Here is a 17,134-nt window from a genome sequence, read left to right as displayed (position 1 = left end):
ACGGGCCTGATAGAAAAGAAACCTGATATTAAAAAGAAACATATGTTCTTAAAACAGTGCAAAATTTTAAATCACACACAACACAAACAGGACGTCCTGGTGGTCTAAGGCCACACTCAGACAGAATCAGGCTTTGCGGCGAACATGCCAGGCATGTCATTCATTTTGAATGCAAGTAGTGTTGTGAAAGGGGAGGGGTCGCAGGGGAAGAAGAATTTAAAAAAATGCAGCAGCGTGCAGCAGAAAACTTGGAACAGAGTCAACTTTTGGAGAAACGCAACCTGATGTCATGTAGCTGTGGTCAGTCATGAGCCGGTGATCAAGTAGCAAGCCTGAAGTATCTCTGAAATCAGACGCTACTCAGGCGGAGTTCAAGGACCAAAGCTGATACTCTCCCAGTTGTGTCCTTGCTTTGTTTATTTCATGTACTCAGCTTCAACATCTGCGCCTGGCTGCAGTTAATGTTGAAAAATAGAGACACTGTGAAGTTTCCTTTGGCTTCTATCTGTTTGTGAGAGAAAAAAGAGCACAGTGGTGGTCATGCAAAGTAGAGAGTGAATGAGGAGCAGAAGCTGGTAGCAAGAAAGCCACTGAATTACAAAAATAAAACATTATTTCCTGATTGCTTCACAGCGGTTGTGTTCTAAGCACAAATAAACATCCCTGCCACCACCCACACCACTCCACAACCCTGTGGCCTAAAATGCTAACTATGTAATCTCAATATCCAGGGTTTGAAGCCAGAATCCTTTGTTGCATGTCATCCCTCATCTCTCCTCTTATTTCCTACCATTTCTCTACTGTTTGCTATTGAATGAAAGCAAAGAGGCCAAACACACACACACACACACACACACACACCACAAATATTATAATCATCAATCAACAAATCTTGTCATATCTTGTTTACATATGTTGTGTTTGTGGATTTTACTTGGTTTGAACACAGTAAGAACGTAGCTCCTTTACTGGTGCACCATTTCCATCTGCATGTCGCTGTATAAACAGTTGCAGTTTGGTTAGATTTAAGCGCCAAAATACCATTTCTGGGACAGCCATTCCATGCATGTTTTCAGGTTGTCCGCCTGTCTGTACATACAGAAACCTAACCAAGTATTTTTGGTGCCTAAACCCAACCAAACTGACCGTTTCACGTAGCAATTTGCAGACGTACATATTTACAAACCATTCTTGTGAATGCGGTATCTCAGAAACATGGAGGGATTCTCTTCAAACATGCCTCAAATGTCCACTTGGACTGATAAGATGGGGAGGGAGGGAGGGAATTTCTTCAAACTTGGTATAAAAATCCATTTAGACTCAAGGATGAACTGATTAAAATTTGGTGGTCAAAGATCAGGGTCAGTGTGACCCCCAAAAACACATTTTGGGCCATAACTCAAAAATTAATTCAATTATGACAAGATTTTACACAAATACCTGACTGGACTGGTTTGTGAAGACAAACAACCGTGAGGTGGTCATTCTAGTTTTAACCCAAAACATGATTTCTTTCTCTTTTCTACCATTCTTAAATATCTTACTGTTGTCACAGAAATACATCTTTACCATGTGCAGAAGCTTACGATCATTTGCATACTGATTAGGTAGCGTTAAATTGTTCTCTCCCTGGAACATGACCACATCCATAGTCCTCTCACTCCTATATGCAATATTCAACAGAGGATTCAAACAAAAGATGTTGCAGTCAGTGCCGTAACCCTCAGGCCGCCAAGCGGCTGCTGATTTGTTGAAGTTTTGAATAAAAAATGAAAGTCAAACCAGCCTACCATTTTCACACCATTGTCAAAACTGATTAAACAATCTTGTCATACTCTCAGAGTATGAATTGGGAATATGTTTGATAGGAAATCCTTTGAAAGAAGAAATTGAGTTCTTTGTACTTGCGTTGTCAGCCTGTGGTGTAGCTGCAAGAAGAAGAAAAGAAAAGGTGGAGATGAAAACTAAAAGAGAAACTACACTAAATGGCTAAAATCACTGAACTCTCTACAACCCTCTCAACTTGCTGAATTGGCCATCTAAGAAGTATATCATGTAACCTCAGCATTTATTGTAAAAATTAAGAGTGGTGGTCGGCGACAGAGGCTTCATGTCACCACTGAAATTCTCTCCCTCTGTCATGTGTTACTCTCTAGCCCCTTTTACACTGGTCAAAAAAAACACTAACATCTGTCTTTTGTCTTCAGTGGGAAAGGGTGCAAAAGTACAATCAGCATTCATTCCTGGGTCAAATGACTCTGCAGTAGTCATGGTTATTTATTGGAGTTCATGCTGATTGGCAGTGATGGAAGCATGACACCCGGGTGGACACAATAATTATCACCCGTTTTTAAGCAGACATAGTGAAAATTTGTACTTTATGCAACTCCTTCATGCTTTTTTATACACACGTGCTTCTTGGTTTGACTCAGTTTGACTTGGCGTGTAAGCCCAGCAGTGAAGCGCTCGTCTTCAAGCGTCTGAATAGTGAATAAACATTTCATTTCCTATAAATCCTTCACAATAAAAGTTCCTGGTATTTAGTAATCTGAAAGCTTTTATTATTATATTATTATGAAGCAGCAAAAATCCAGAAATATTGGGTTTTCGTCAGCAGTAACTTAAGACAACCCCCAACAAGCTGAAAACAAGACACAGTACAGTAAAGCAGATAGTGAAAGTAACAATGCAACAACTTCAAAGCACTACTTTACTCTCCTGCACACACTTAGGAAACAATATAGAAAGGCAAATGGGTCAATTGCCTATTTTAGCGGATTTAACTACATTTAAAAGACTGCATATATGTGCTAATTTGGTCAAAACCTAAACCCTGCTATGTGCTTGTGTTTGTTTCCAGTTGACAGACAGCGATTACGAGGACGAGCAGCCCAAGCACTCCTTCGTCAACCACTACATGAGCGACCCCACCTACTACAACTCCTGGAAGCGGCAGCCCAAAGGCCTTAAAGGGATCGGCACTCCATTCGGATACGAGGAGTGCGCCACCGCAGACACGGAGCCCTACTACCAGACCGTGGTCACCCAGCACAGCGCGGGCGGTGCGTACACACCCACAGGGCAGCCCGCGCACACACACGTCAACCCCAACACCAACCCGCCAGGGTCACGCACCCCTGTGACGGGATTCTCCTCATTCGTGTGACTCTAGAGACAAAATCTGCACAAGACAATACACACACACGTACACAAAATGAAGGAGGGGGGGCCGGTGTGTGTTTGGACTAAAGGAGACAGAGCCGGCGGCTTCAGAGGAGAGGGGAGGACGGGATGAGGAGACGTGGGATGGACTGGTGATGAAACAGCCCTTCATGCCCCAAAGAACTAAACCTACACTTCTCACTCGCCTTCTCCCCTTGTTCACAAAGATCCTCACTGTGCGACGAGTGTGTGTGTGTGTGTTGCTCTCCTACTCTTTTATGCCTCTGTGTCACTGTGCTCACACACACAGTTACTGTTCCCGTTTCCACACACACACACATTCACACCGGCGTGTACCACCAGATATTCATACCTATTCCAGAGACTCTCCAGCGAGAGCTGCGAGCGACGACTACGTGAGTCAGTTTATGTAAATGTGGAGGAGAGAATTGAACATTGAAGTGGTGGAACCTGGAATTTCTGCACAAAGCTTCTTCTATTGTTTTCTGTATTTACACATAAGTGCACAAAAAGACACACATGCACTCGCTGATGCGCCATTTCAGCATCTCCCGCCGGGAGAGAGGAACTTCAAGGTTGAGGAGGAATAATCATTAAAAGACGGCACAGAGGGGAGCAGCTTTTGTTGACAGACTGGTTCATGTGCACAAACATGGAGCTGTCAGCTTTAAAATACCACCAGAGGAAAAGAAAAAATAACAATCAATAATCACAGTTTTTGAACATGATAAAGGACAGAGAGTGAGTGTGGGCGAGAGCTTCTTCAGAGAGAGGCTTGTGTGGTTTCTGAGAGCGATATGTGAAGTTTGGGGGTTTGGGTTGGGATAAATGAAAACCATGTTTTTTACCGTCTACTGCCTGTTCTGTACGCTCCTTCTACCGCAGCCTCCCAAGCCATAATGCTTGCACTGAGCCGAACCCCACACATTTCATCTGACTTCTGTTGAAGCTTAATTTTTTACGAGTTCGAGTGTGTGTGTTTGAGTGTGACACACAATAAATGCTGAGTTTAGACGCCTGTTCATCCGTCTCTGTTGTTCACTGCTAAGCAAAGCGTGCCATTGTATGTATGTTTGTATTTTTAAGATGGATTTTGTACAGGGAAGCCCTTTTTACTTGTGTGCTGTTGTATGTAGTTCGGCCATGTTTGTGTTATTCATAGCAAATAGTGAAACAGAACTGGAGTGAATCCGACGGGAGGGAAAACGAGGAGACGAGATTGTTTAAAGAGAATCATAAAAAAAAAAAAAGCTGCAGAGAATGAGTGTGGAACAAGATTACTGGATATTTGAGAGAATAATTCTTGTTCAAACTGAGTGTGGCTGAACTTTGAATCATAAGCTCACACTGTCGGTGCCCTGGCCTCACCTCCTGCAGCCGGGCTCACTCGCACACATGTACTTTGTACCTCTCTTCAAGTGCAAACAAGAATCATCTGTAAGTTTTTTGCTCATGTATAATTTAAAGATTCTCCTCCCTCCCTCCCAGCCAGCCAGCCTCCCTCACTCTGTCACGCTTGTTTTCAGTCCCATACAGTGTGAATAAATGGTCATTGTTTAACCATGTGTCTCTGTGGTCTGTTTTAGCACCAGGACAGTGAACACATCTCTTTGGATCATCCCCAACATTACATTAACTGAATTAAAGATGTGCCTTAACATTGTGTAACTGCCTCAGTAACCCTGAACTGAACTGTCTCACTGAACTCTCTCACACGGGCGTGTGAGAGTTCTTCCTTCGTGTCCTGACTACAACTTTATCAGTTGTTGTCTATTAATGATTATCTATCAGTGTTTCAGTGTGTGAAGGGCCTGTGGGATATTTTTCCTCGAAAAAGTTGTACATTTGAGGAAACTGATGGCAGCAGGGAGTTGAATTATTAAACAATTATGTAAGAGATCATTCAGCATTCAGGCAAAGTGCATTCACTCCAACCGTGGTGGTGTTATCAAAATAAAGGATCGGTTCACCAAAAATACAAAAAATATGTTCTCATTTACATGCAATGTTGTGTGGCCATGTCGACAGTTTTGGTTTTAGGACTTATTCTTCCAGATTTTTACCTCTGCCAAGGTGGTCATGTTTTCAGTGCTGTTTGTCTGTTTGTCAGTAAGTTTATGTAAAAACTACTGGACTGATTTTTTCTATATGAAATTTGGTGGAAGAGATTAGCAAGGAAGAAGTTTTTCAAACTTTCAACTTGTTATGGAGTATTCAGGGACAGTAGATTCATGGGAGAACTGGTACAATTATAACATCACCAAAATTAGAACAACACTTTTTTTTTTCAAACTGAGATGCTACTATTGGAACATAATTACACACATATCATCTAACTAATTATTCTCTTACTCACATCCAAATGCAAATTGTCTGCAATAAACTCAAACAGAGATATTAAGGAAAAGTGTTCAAATCTTACGCTTTATGAGAACAAGCAATAATGAAGTTTGTGCTTGCAGATTTGCAGATCATAGAAGAGTGGACTGTTGGCCACTCCAGTACAGTGAGGCAAAATGAAGTTTTGTTTGTGGTGCTTAAAGTTTTCAAACATTTTGCTTAAAAAAAAAATCAACAGTCTCTTTCTCAAAACAATTTGCTTCAGCTGTCCCCAGGGCAATTAGCTGTGCAGCAGTGAAACAGAAACACAAGAAGCACTTAAACACATCATAAAAACACAAAAGTGAAATTAGTTTTTAAAAAAGTACTCAAGTTAAAACTGTGAAAAAATACATTAAATTATAAATGAGCATTTAAAATCATACACTATTCAGAATTTAGGTTCTTTGTCATTCGGGTGGTGTGACCCTTTAAATTTTAAAGGGTCAGGGTTTTAAAGTTTAAAATATGGATTATGAATGTGAAGGCTATCATCAAAAACGCACAGCTCACACTGGTGAAGACTGTTATAGTGGTTTGAGCAGTTCACAGTAGATGTGGCCTCCAAATGCTGATTGAAAATTACACTGTGTTAATATATCTAATAACTGAGGCGCTGATCAGCCGAGCAATCATTGACACTAATGGAAGTCGTCAGTGAAATTGTAATTAAATGTTATGTAATGTGATTATATTAATCAGATTTCATTATATTCACTCAGCCTATTTAAATCCTGTGATACACAAGTGTGACATGTTACTGAGACAAGATGAAACCTTGGTGATGATGATGATGATGATGATGGGGGAAATTCATGGACCCCTGTTCATTTTTTCAACATTTATAATATATATCATAGTCTATATTTACATTTATAGTGGCTGTTGCTGTATAAAATTCAATTATTTGTTTCACAGTCCAATAAACTACCCAGTAGTGTATGTGACAGTTCAAATTACAGTAGCTCTGCATCAAGCAGCAGCAACGTGAAATGCTGGTTACAACTGAACGCATCTGTAATGACAGTTCAGTAATATAACACATTTAAAAATAAAAGACTAAAAAGGGGCATTCTGCCTCACAATAATGTACTTCTAGCCTTTGATACTTTACATTTTGTTTATAAAACTTTTACTTGAGTTTTACAAGTAATAGAGTATTTTAGATGTATTGTTGCTTACTTAAATAAACGATCTGAATATTTGTAGATTAACAAGCATAAAGAAATATAACCAGCAGTGGAACATAACCAAGTACATTTACTCAAGTACAATGCTGAGACGCTTGTATTTGAGTATTTTCACTTCAGGCTACTTTATACTTTTAATTTACTACATTTCACAGGCAAATGCTGAACTTTTTGCTTCACTACATTTACTTGACAGTATTTATTTGTTAATTTAGCTTCACCTTGAGCAGTTATAGCTTTCAAATGTTGCTCACGTGTAAACTAATCAGCAATAATAATCCAATCATGTAATATATGCAATAATGCATAATGGATAGGCTTGCTATGATTTTTGATATTTTAAGTAAGCTACATTTTGCCGTTAATGTTTCTGTAGGCCTGCTTTTACTAGAGCAGAATTTCACATGCAGTACTTCTACTATGTTTAAATTGTGATATACTTTTACTGAAGAAACTGAGTATCTTTTCCACCACTGAATATCACTGAGGTTTGGTTTAATGCCAACTGCCATAAAACCCCAAAGAATAATAAGAAGGGTTTTGTTTGTTTGTTTGTTTGTTTAAAAAAGATAAAGTAGAAATTGTACAGCAAATTATGGCAGCTGATACAATATCAGTAAATGGCTAAATTAAATTAAATCAGTTTAATTTCATATAACTTAATTGTTAGGGTGTTTATTCTAATACTTCTAAGGCATTAATAATATTCAGTGTTTTCAGTGTTTACTTTTTCATATATTTCAGTTATTTGCAGTATTTCTCTTGTAAAAACCTTGGGGGAAAAAACTTGAAGGCCTTTGTTAAACTGTGTACAGTGAATATTATCAGTGTGTTTCTGCCGGTATTTTTATTCTTTTTTTTCACTTATGATAGTACACTGATTGTTACAACTATGTTGTTGTTGTAAATATTATATATTATATTGTAAAACCATATAAATAAACTTCAGGAGGAAAACAAAAACAGAGCGTCTGTCACTGTCATGGTCGTGCGTCTCCCCGCCAGCAGGGGTCGCTGCCGGGCGGTGTAACAGACCCCGTGGAACTGTTAACTGTTGTGGTTTCCGGAAAACGGACCGTCAGCAGCATGGCGGATATATTTTTCACTTCATGTTTTGCTTTTCGGTGTCTCGCTGTAACATCGTAACGTTGATCGTCAGCCGTTTTGAAGCGCAGCGCCGCAGCGAGCTGCGTCTTCAGACGCTAACGGCTGTTTTCACCCCGCGCGGCTCGAGCCGCAGCAGCCGTTACACCGCTGCCCGAGCGACATGTCTGTCTACAACACGTCGTGACTTGTGACCCAGTTTGGTTTGGTGAGTTTTCGTGTCCTCATCCTCCGTAATTGCACAACACTCGTCTCAGGACTTACAGACACTCATGTCAGTACCTTGTCTTTGCACGGTAGTCGCGTGCTGTATCGATACACCCTCCCCGAGGCGCTGTCAGTTTGAAGCTGTGGACAGTAACGTTGGACGTGTCTCACACTCGTTTATTTAGTGAAATACGGCGGTTAAAACCCGTTGACGCGTTAATGCAGAGGTTTATGAAGCGCGCGGTGGTCACATAGTGAGTTTAGTCCACTTTATGGCATTTTTATTCCAGTTGGCAGGGGCGGGGCTAGAAACATGAGGCCCCCCTGACAACAGTTCAGCCCCCGCTGTGAAACAATAAACATCTATAATCCCTGACCGGCCCAGGGGCCCCCTAAAGACCCCCCGACCCCTCAGACAGGGCCCCAGTCACTATGGACTCCGATGTTAATCTCTCAAAAATGTAGTGGTGGAAGAAGTACTCAGATTGAGGAGAAATGTGTAATATATTTATTTACTGCACGAAATCATAAAATGGTCCATCTGTTTTTGTTTTTGCCTCTGCAATTCCACACAGTTTAATTTCACATTTATTCACTTTATATGGGGTTAAAATTAATACTGGATTATGTTAAAGGTTCATCAACATGTATGCTTATGTGAAAAATGTTATTTTTTTGAAGGAGTAGATGTGATATAAAGATATATTGTTAACATGATATGAGACTAGACATTTTCTTATGGATATCATTATATTGTGATGTGGCATAAGTGTTTCCTTTTCATGATTTTTAAGGCTGCATTACAGTAAAGTGGTGACATTTTCCGAACTCATTAGCTTGTTTACATGTTTTTGATTTTGTCCATATCCCTCAGCCCTACTGTATGTACTGTTGGGTAGTTTAATCTACAGCAGTGCATCGCATGTTCTATAAGATCATCGCTATTTGAGAATTTATGGTGTGTTATTGTAGTGAAAATGTTTTTATAAGCCACCCAGCCCAATGTTAACAGAGTCTGGAAACTAGTAGCAGTTCAGGTTAAAGGTTTATATTGACAGACAATTGTCAGAGTTATAAAAACATCCATCTGCATTAGCTGGTTTATCATTTGCAAACAATAAATAAACTGTAAACATATAAGCCTGCATTAGGTGTTGAATGTACAGTGCTGGACTTGTCGTCCCTTGTCATTCCCAAAGTGTAATGTTACGCTGGTCTTGGACTTGTGAAGGTTCAGTATCCTTGGCAACCCCGAGCTTTGAGTCTGGGGAAGAGGGGTTGGGGAGAAAGCTCTCTGCAATGTTTTGAATTTGGACTGCAGTACCCATTTTAAACACTGATTTTTTTTTAGGTGGGGTACTAGTAGGCAAGAAGCTAATCAATGTACTACTGTGGACCACCTAAACAAATCAATATCAGTTTAAATGTATGCTATAACAAATATTTCTCACTGCTTTATCTTGATATTAGACAGCTTCTCCTGAAACTGCATAAGAATTCAAATATCGCTCTAAAAAGCAACTAGATGCAACTGGCAAAGTCAGCAATTTTACCTCACAGAACGCCAGAGTCGCTGACCTCCTGCTGCCTCGATTGGTTCATTTGTTATTGTGTGACTATTGAGAGTCAGTTTTGAATTACTCAAGTCCACTTGCACATTTTAAAATTACCACATTATGTTTTTTTTTGTAACCTTATACACTCAGTTTCCTGTTTGCTAGGTGCACTTAGTCAACGCTAATGCTGTCTAATGCTACAGTCCTGTAGTAAATCCTACTTTCATGGTCATAATTTTCATTTTTTGTTGTTGTTTTGACTTTTCAGTGCTTTACAACTTAAGTTCGATACAGTACAGTTCAATAGCACAACAAACTACATCCTCCAAATCAACACTTCTTTAAAAGCAGAGCATTATAACAAGTGTTGGGCAATAACACATTACTCGGTAATATATTCATGTAATATTATTACTTTATCCATTGATGACTAGTGTAAGGGATTACAATTTTTTGTTATTTTTTTTTTCACCTAGGTTAAAAAAAAAGCAGATGTGCTGGTCAGGGCAGGTCACATCTGCTGCTGGCTCAAAGGCTAAAGGTGGAGAATGAGGGAAAGAGGTTCACTCTCCACAGGTGGTAGTGTTGTCATTACTTGGAGTTTGTTTGGCTCCTTGAGAGAGAATGCAGTGATGAAATCTAATTTGAAGTCAACACTGAGAGAGGTCGACTTTGTCTCCATCACAGCCAACATCTGGACAGATAAAAATAAAAGTTTTCCTGGGTCTTAACAATTTAACTTTAGAGTGCAACAAGACCACCAACAAGATAAACAAAGTAATTTAGTATTATAGTGATAATGTAACTAATTACTTTTGATACCAAGTAATAAGTGAAGTAATATTGTTACTTTTAAAGATGTAATCAGTAAAAGGTAACTTAATATACTTACTGAGTAACTTGCCTGACACTGATTATAACCTTCATATATATGTAGAATTTTTTCAGGACATTTGTATTAGACTGCATTAGTTTTATTAAGTTTCATCTAATAAACTCTGAACTGAGTGTGTATTTCAGTACAGCAGAAATTGCATACAAAGGAACTGAGTTTGAAACGTATTTGTATTTGTTTCTTTCACAGTTTTCTTGGACTGACCTGACTGGGATGAAACATCAGTACCTTTAACACGGACCAGAGGGGGTTTCATCTTAATTCTGTGACTCTTTTGAGTCAAGAAGAAATATAATTAGCCTGAGTGAAAACAAAATACTCACCAATAACTAACAATGGGTGATGTGACTGTGGCCGTAGATGAGGAGGTGACGAAACAGGACTTAATGGAGCCACTCCCAGAGCCACTACTAATAATCCTGTCCCCGCCTCCTCCTTTCTTACCTGTGCCTGGTGAACCAACCATGTTTTGGCATAAGTGGCTCAGAGCTTTTGAACACTACGTTGAAGCGCTTGGTGAAAACCAGCTCAGTGACTCCAGTAAGTGTGTGCTCTTACAGAACTGCCTCGGCCCAGAGGGCCAGCGTGTCTTCACAACACTGATCCAGAGTGAAACCATGTACGCAGAAGCCATCTCAGCGCTGGCCGTTTACTTCAGCTCTGATCACACCTCGCAGATGTACCGGCTAAAATTTCATCAAAGGGCTCAGATGCCCGGAGAGACTCTAGATCAGTTTGTGTATGCATTGGAAGAACTGCTGAGGCCTTGCAACTATGGAGACCTGCAAGACAAACTCATCCTAGATCAGCTGATTGAGAAAACCAACTGCCCACAACTCAAAGAGAGGCTGATGTTGGAATGGGAAACTCTGACCTTGGAAAAGGCATTGGTTATTGGTAAAGAGGTTGAATCTGCTTTAAATGAATCTGAACTCTTTGGTATTCACGAGGTCAGTGTGGACATTGGAGACGATTTAGAACCACCTGTTCAAAAAAAGGCCAAAAGAGGACGGCCTCGGCGCGGGGAGAAAAGGGCGAAAATCAAACCAAAACCACGCACAAATAAAACAACAAGATCATCTACCTACAAACATGATTACTACTGTGTCAGTGATCAGCTGTATTATAGTGAAAATGAAGAGAAGCCTAAGGTTGCTAATCTAGCTCGTGATGAATCCAGCAATAAAGGAGACAATGGTGAAAATGGGGCCTTATCATCATCACTGAAGATGGAAGTGGAAGGCTGCGATAAAGCTAGTGATGGTGTTGATGATGACGATGATGATGAGGAGGAGGAAGATGAAAAAGATAAAGACTTTGTCCCACCACCAACTAAACACAGAGGTCCTTACTGTCCCATCTGTACTGGCAGGCGCTTCAGAGATGCAAACAAGCTCGCCAGACACATGAGGACGCATACAAAGGAGAAACCGTTCAGCTGCCCCGTCTGCGCTATGACCTTCAGCCAGTCCTATCACATGACCCGACACATGAAGAACCAGCACGATGCGGGCCCTTACGTCTGCTCCACATGTGGGGAAAGTTTAGGGAGCGGTGCAGAGTTGCAAAGTCATAAAAGAATACACATGTCACAAGTTCTGTCATGTCCCGACTGTGATGAAAAATTCACTGACAACCCTGCGTATTTTAGTCATGTCATGTCACATTGTAATAATAAATCAAACCAGACAGGGGGTCAGAGATCCCAGCAAAGTGATGAACTGAAAAACCAAGAAATAAAAGAAATAAATAATCAAATCAACTTGGACCTTGACCTTGAATCATATAACAAGGATAATCATGAGAGTGATGATTGCGGCGATGATGCTGCAGAGAATGATGCCGATTCTGGTAATAGCGATTCTCAGGATAAAGGATCTGAAGTTAGTGTTAAGACTGAAGAAAAGGACACTGACGGAGCTGAATCTCAGGAAGCAGGCAATCAAATAGAAAAAGGCGCCTCTAAGACTAAAAAGGGCCATTTCTGTCCCATCTGTGTCGGCAGGCGCTTCAGAGGGCCAAACAAACTCGCCAGACACATGAGGACGCACACAAAGGAGAAACCGTTCAGTTGCCCAGTCTGTTCTGTGACCTTCAGCCAGTCCTACCACATGACCCGACACCTTAGGAACCAGCACAGCTTGGGCAAGTACATCTGCCCTAAATGTGGGAAGAGTGTAGGTAGCTGGTTGGAACTGAAGGCACATAAGAAGACTCATGCAGTTGAAGGCCTGACTTGTCTAGCATGTGATAAACAGTTCAAGGAGAAGGCTGCTCTTGTGAGTCATCTAAAAGTTCACAAGAAGGTCAAATCCACCCCTAGGAGCCTCATCTGTGGTGATTGTGGCAAAGTATTTGGTCGAATGTATCATTTGAAAAGGCACATAGTGACGCATCGGAAAGGTTCAAACAGCGAGTGTTACAAGTGTCCTGATTGTCAGAAGAATTTTGCCTTCCCAGAAGATCTCAACAAACACTTAGAGATTCATGCAAAAGAAAACAGCGGGACTTGTCCAAAATGTAACGAAACCTTCAGCAGTCCTGAAGAACTGGAGGTACACATGGGACTTCATGAAAAGTCTTACACCTGCAAGATCTGTGGGAAGAAGTTTAAGGTAGAGTATGCGCTGAAGAAGCATGAGCAAGGCCACAAAGATGAACAGTATTATTGTTCGTTGTGCCGCAAACGCTTCATTAAGCTGTCTCACTACAAGAGACATCTACTAGTACATGGCAGACGGGAATCCAGATGTCCACACTGTGACCAGGTCTTTCTACAGTTAACAGCTTTGAAGTACCACCTGCGGACTCATACAGACGAAAGACCACACCAGTGCACCTGTTGTATTGAGACCTTTGAGGAGAAGGAAGAGCTAGAGCAACATTGCCTCAAACACAGGAAATTCAAGAAGGAGAGGCCATATTCGTGCACGCGGTGTGATTACGCTTTCTCTACGCTAATTGAGCTGACAGAACACATGACCACACATGAGGGAGAGCAGCCACTGAACTGCCCTGTCTGTGGCAGAACTTTCCTGAATAAGAACAAGCTGGAAAAGCACCTGAGCATCCACACAGGGGAGAGACCTCACCTTTGCTCCATCTGCGGCAATGGCTTTCCCTCGGCTGCCAGCCTCAAGTTGCACGTCCACATCCACACTGGAGAGAAACCCTTCCAGTGTTCACAGTGCAGCAAAACATTCAGGTCATCCAGCGGGCTGCGGCTCCACAGCAGACAGCACATGGAGGTGCGGCCCAGCTACGAGTGTCCCGAGTGCGGCAGAACTTATGGTCGCATGACGGAGCTGAAGATGCACCAGCGCTATCACACAGGGGACAAACCGTACGCATGCACCTGCTGCAGCAAGCGCTTTATTAGCAAAGACAAACTGAACGTTCACATGAGGATACACACAGGGGAGAGGCCGTACTCCTGCCCCCACTGTGGACAGACATTTACACAGACTGGGGACAGAAACAGACACATGAGTAAATACCACTAGTTAGATACTGTTGTAACAGAACTCATGGTGAAGCTTTGGTTGCTGCTTTTGAATGATTGTACCAGTGGTTTTGCATGTTTGTAGAGGTAGGTAGCATTAGGACTTGATTCATACTCAGACTTTTCTTATATTATTTGGAAATGATGAGAAATCAAGATATTGCTGAAAGCTTTCTCGGGCAGATTTAGGCTGAAGTTAACACTAAATTGTCATAAATAATGAGGTTATTAGGGCTGTCCCGAATACCATTTTTGGGGCTTCAAAGCTTCAGTGAGAATTGTTTGAATAACCAAAGCTTTGAAAAGGTGAGTGGGTGGGTCAGGGGCAACATAAGCTGCAATACTTTACTCAGATTTGTGGTCATTATTTGCCTTACTTGAATGACAGACGAGGACAGGAGGGGAGACATCAGCCGCCGTCTATTCCATCTTTGCCTCCAAAGTCTCAAAAGTCAGCTTGATGAGAAAGCAGGTGTTCAGCAGGTGCACAGGACTGTATTTGTGTATGCTAAGGTTGTCAAAACTATCGATGCTTCAATACTACATATCATGTGTTTAAAATGATACAATACCGGTAAGTATAGTCTGAAACATGACTGAAGTTATAATAAAAAGATCTAAGTGCTCATTCAAGATATCATTTCAGTTTTTATTGACCAGCTTGAAATTAGGCTCGCAGCATAGAAACCCACAGTTTTCAGTGAGTTCTTCTCTACCAGCACTGTTGCAGGTTGTTAATTTTAAAAAAGAAGCAAAAAATTCTATTTTGTCTACCCAGGACTTTTTTTTCTTTTTAAGATGCTATCAAAAGAATTATTGAGTATTATTTTTTTATATATACTAGCAAGGCTCAACAATTATGCTGGGGCAAATAAAATGCTATGTCTGGCAACTCACATGCCCAAAATAATTAGAATACTGAACTATTTTGACAATCAATTAATCATTAAAGCCATTTTTTTGTGCAAAATGGCAGGAAATGCTGCTTTCATCTCTGGAATATGATATATGATATAATATGATATCACGCTTTCCTTTGTTTTGTTTTGTTTTTTTGTTTTTTTTATTATATTAAACTGAATATATTTGGGTTTTAGACTGACAATACATTTATAGAAATCACCTTGGACTTGGACATTTTTCAACATTTTCTGACATTTCATAGATGTTGCAGCCCTAAATTAAAAGTAAAAAATGACAATTATTGTTTTTGCTGTTATTAGATTACCTCTAATAAATTAATAAACAATTTGTACAGGGGCAACTGAAAATTTACTTCAAGCAAGTAAATTTCTGACCTACTTGGCCAACCGGGCAAGTGAATAAACACCTTCATGTTGGAGCCTGTGCTAGTATCAAAGTTTCAAAGACTGGTATCGTGGTTGACAACCCTAGAAAAATGCTCCCTCTCAAAGATGCTTTTACACTCGCAAATACTGTCTGTGCACTTGTGTCATCAGCCTGGTTTTTATGTGCGTGGGTTTTGAGACTAATTAAAAGCATTAGAAGAGTTCAATTTCTTGCTCTTCTGCCTCTTTTCGTGTTGGTGCAGTCCACTCACCATTATCTTCCTCATTGATTTGGACGTCAGTTGCATTGGCAACAGCAGAAGCTTTGAAGTTTCGGGTCAGCCCTAGAGGTTACGTTTATTTGAGAATATAGTTACTCTCTAGCCAGGGAACCAGACAAATCTGCAAAGTCATGTTTCATTTGGTTTGGCAAAGACGTCTGGCCGACCCCTCGTTCAGACAGAGTTCCACCAGTCCTGGCTCTTGACAGGGAAATCAGAACTGTTTATTTAATATGGGGCGGGTTTGAGATGATGGCTGAAAGAGGAGCGTCAACAGTTCAGATTTGAAAAGTCGCACGTTTCAAGTGCAACACGCTGGGCTCACAAAACACACATAAAACTGTAAAACTCGGCTGTGCTGATCAAATATGAATCAAGATTCTATTACTGCACTGCCTAATTGTTGCCTCAGATGTCTTCAGAAACACATTTTAATGTACTGTTTAGCTGTAATTCGAAAATGTTTGTGACCAGGGTGCTAATTTTTCCTGCTGAAAAATGGACCAAGCACCGCCCCAACTTGCATGTATTGCTCAGCGCTACATCACAAGTGTCGTTGCTCTGATTGGTTGTAGGTCTACCCAGTTGCATCCAGAGGCATTTTGGTTTGCATCAGTTGATAATGTGGAAATCAAAAATTAACTGAGAGCTTGTGCAAACCTAACGTTAACATGCATCCTGGATAATCTGATCACAAGTGGACAGCTCTGAGTACGGGAATTCACACCTGGTGTTACACTGTATCTCCACGTGTTTCTTGTGATAGGATCTCACTTCTGTGTGCAATATGCACTAGGGTTATTTTGTCAGTTGAATGTGCATTTCTGCCCATTTGGCTGTTCCTCCTGCACTGTCAGCAGCACAGCAAGAGAAACTATGAACAGGACGCACACTTTTACTTTTTCTGACTGTGTGGAAATGTTTTCACATCACACATGACGTCCCAGTGCACCACAGAGCGTTGCATTTAATGCCGAATTTACAAGAAGGCACGGAGAATTAAGAATTTGTTGTAGACGGTCAGGGTGTCAGTCGAGTAGGCAGTCCTTCAACGTGACCCAGGACACATTGCGAACACATTGTAAAAAAAAAAAAAAAATGTGGTCACTTGCAGCCCACACCGCCTATGAATGTGTTTGGAGTGATCAGATCTTAAAATGCTTCCTGGCTGCGTTCACACCTGTACTAAGAGCTGTCCACTTGTGATCAGATCACCCAGGACATAAGTTAATGCCAGGTCTGAACAGGGCCTGAGATTTTACTATACTTGACTGCATATTCCCCGTTTATTAACAAAAATAAATAAATAAATAAGAAAAAGGGAAACTATAATTGTCACTCAAATGACACTAAAGATTTCAGAGATCATGTTTCAGTACTTTTGTTGTCTCCCCCACCACAGTATGTGTTGTCATAATACTGTTCGCTTCACTTCACTTTTTGAAAGCTTTTTGTTTAGGCTTCTCTGTAACCAAGTGTTTTGTAACTGTGTTTAGAAAAGTGCCATATAAATAAACCTATTATTCACTTTACTTGGACATGTAAGGA

The 17,134-nt window shown here is 40.7% G+C and overlaps 2 protein-coding genes across 2 annotated transcripts in view; both read left to right on the top strand.

The window, feature by feature from the left end:
* The window catches only part of LOC146329694 (protein sidekick-1-like), a 334,563-nt gene extending 329,820 nt beyond the window's left edge, over positions 1–4,743 (top strand). Inside the window, exon 46 of the mRNA XM_084714965.1 lies at positions 2,861–4,743. Within this exon, the coding sequence (XP_084571091.1) occupies positions 2,861–3,166 (306 nt within the window). The 3' untranslated portion in view covers positions 3,167–4,743. The remainder of the gene's footprint in view (positions 1–2,860) is intronic.
* Positions 4,744–7,825: 3,082 nt separating this feature from the next.
* LOC146329693 (uncharacterized) lies at positions 7,826–14,651 on the top strand. Its single transcript, XM_084714964.1, has 2 exons — positions 7,826–8,064; positions 10,704–14,651. The coding sequence occupies exon 2, from the start codon at positions 10,850–10,852 to the stop codon at positions 14,015–14,017; it is 3,168 nt and encodes a 1,055-aa protein (XP_084571090.1). The 5' UTR covers positions 7,826–8,064; positions 10,704–10,849; the 3' UTR covers positions 14,018–14,651.
* The last annotated feature ends 2,483 nt before the right edge of the window (positions 14,652–17,134 follow it).

This window comes from Lutjanus erythropterus, chromosome 3 (assembly GCF_056507025.1).
Source record: "Lutjanus erythropterus isolate fLutEry1 chromosome 3, fLutEry1.hap2, whole genome shotgun sequence".
NCBI classification, from domain to species: Eukaryota; Metazoa; Chordata; class Actinopteri; order Lutjaniformes; family Lutjanidae; genus Lutjanus; species Lutjanus erythropterus.
Note: the sequence above shows the minus strand (reverse complement) of the source record. Positions and strands in the feature narration are given on the sequence as shown.

What these genes read in the sequence shown, in the direction of transcription:
- LOC146329693 (XM_084714964.1), top strand. Translation starts at nt 10,850, where the DNA reads ATGGGTGATGTGACTGTGGCCGTAGATGAGGAGGTGACGAAACAGGAC.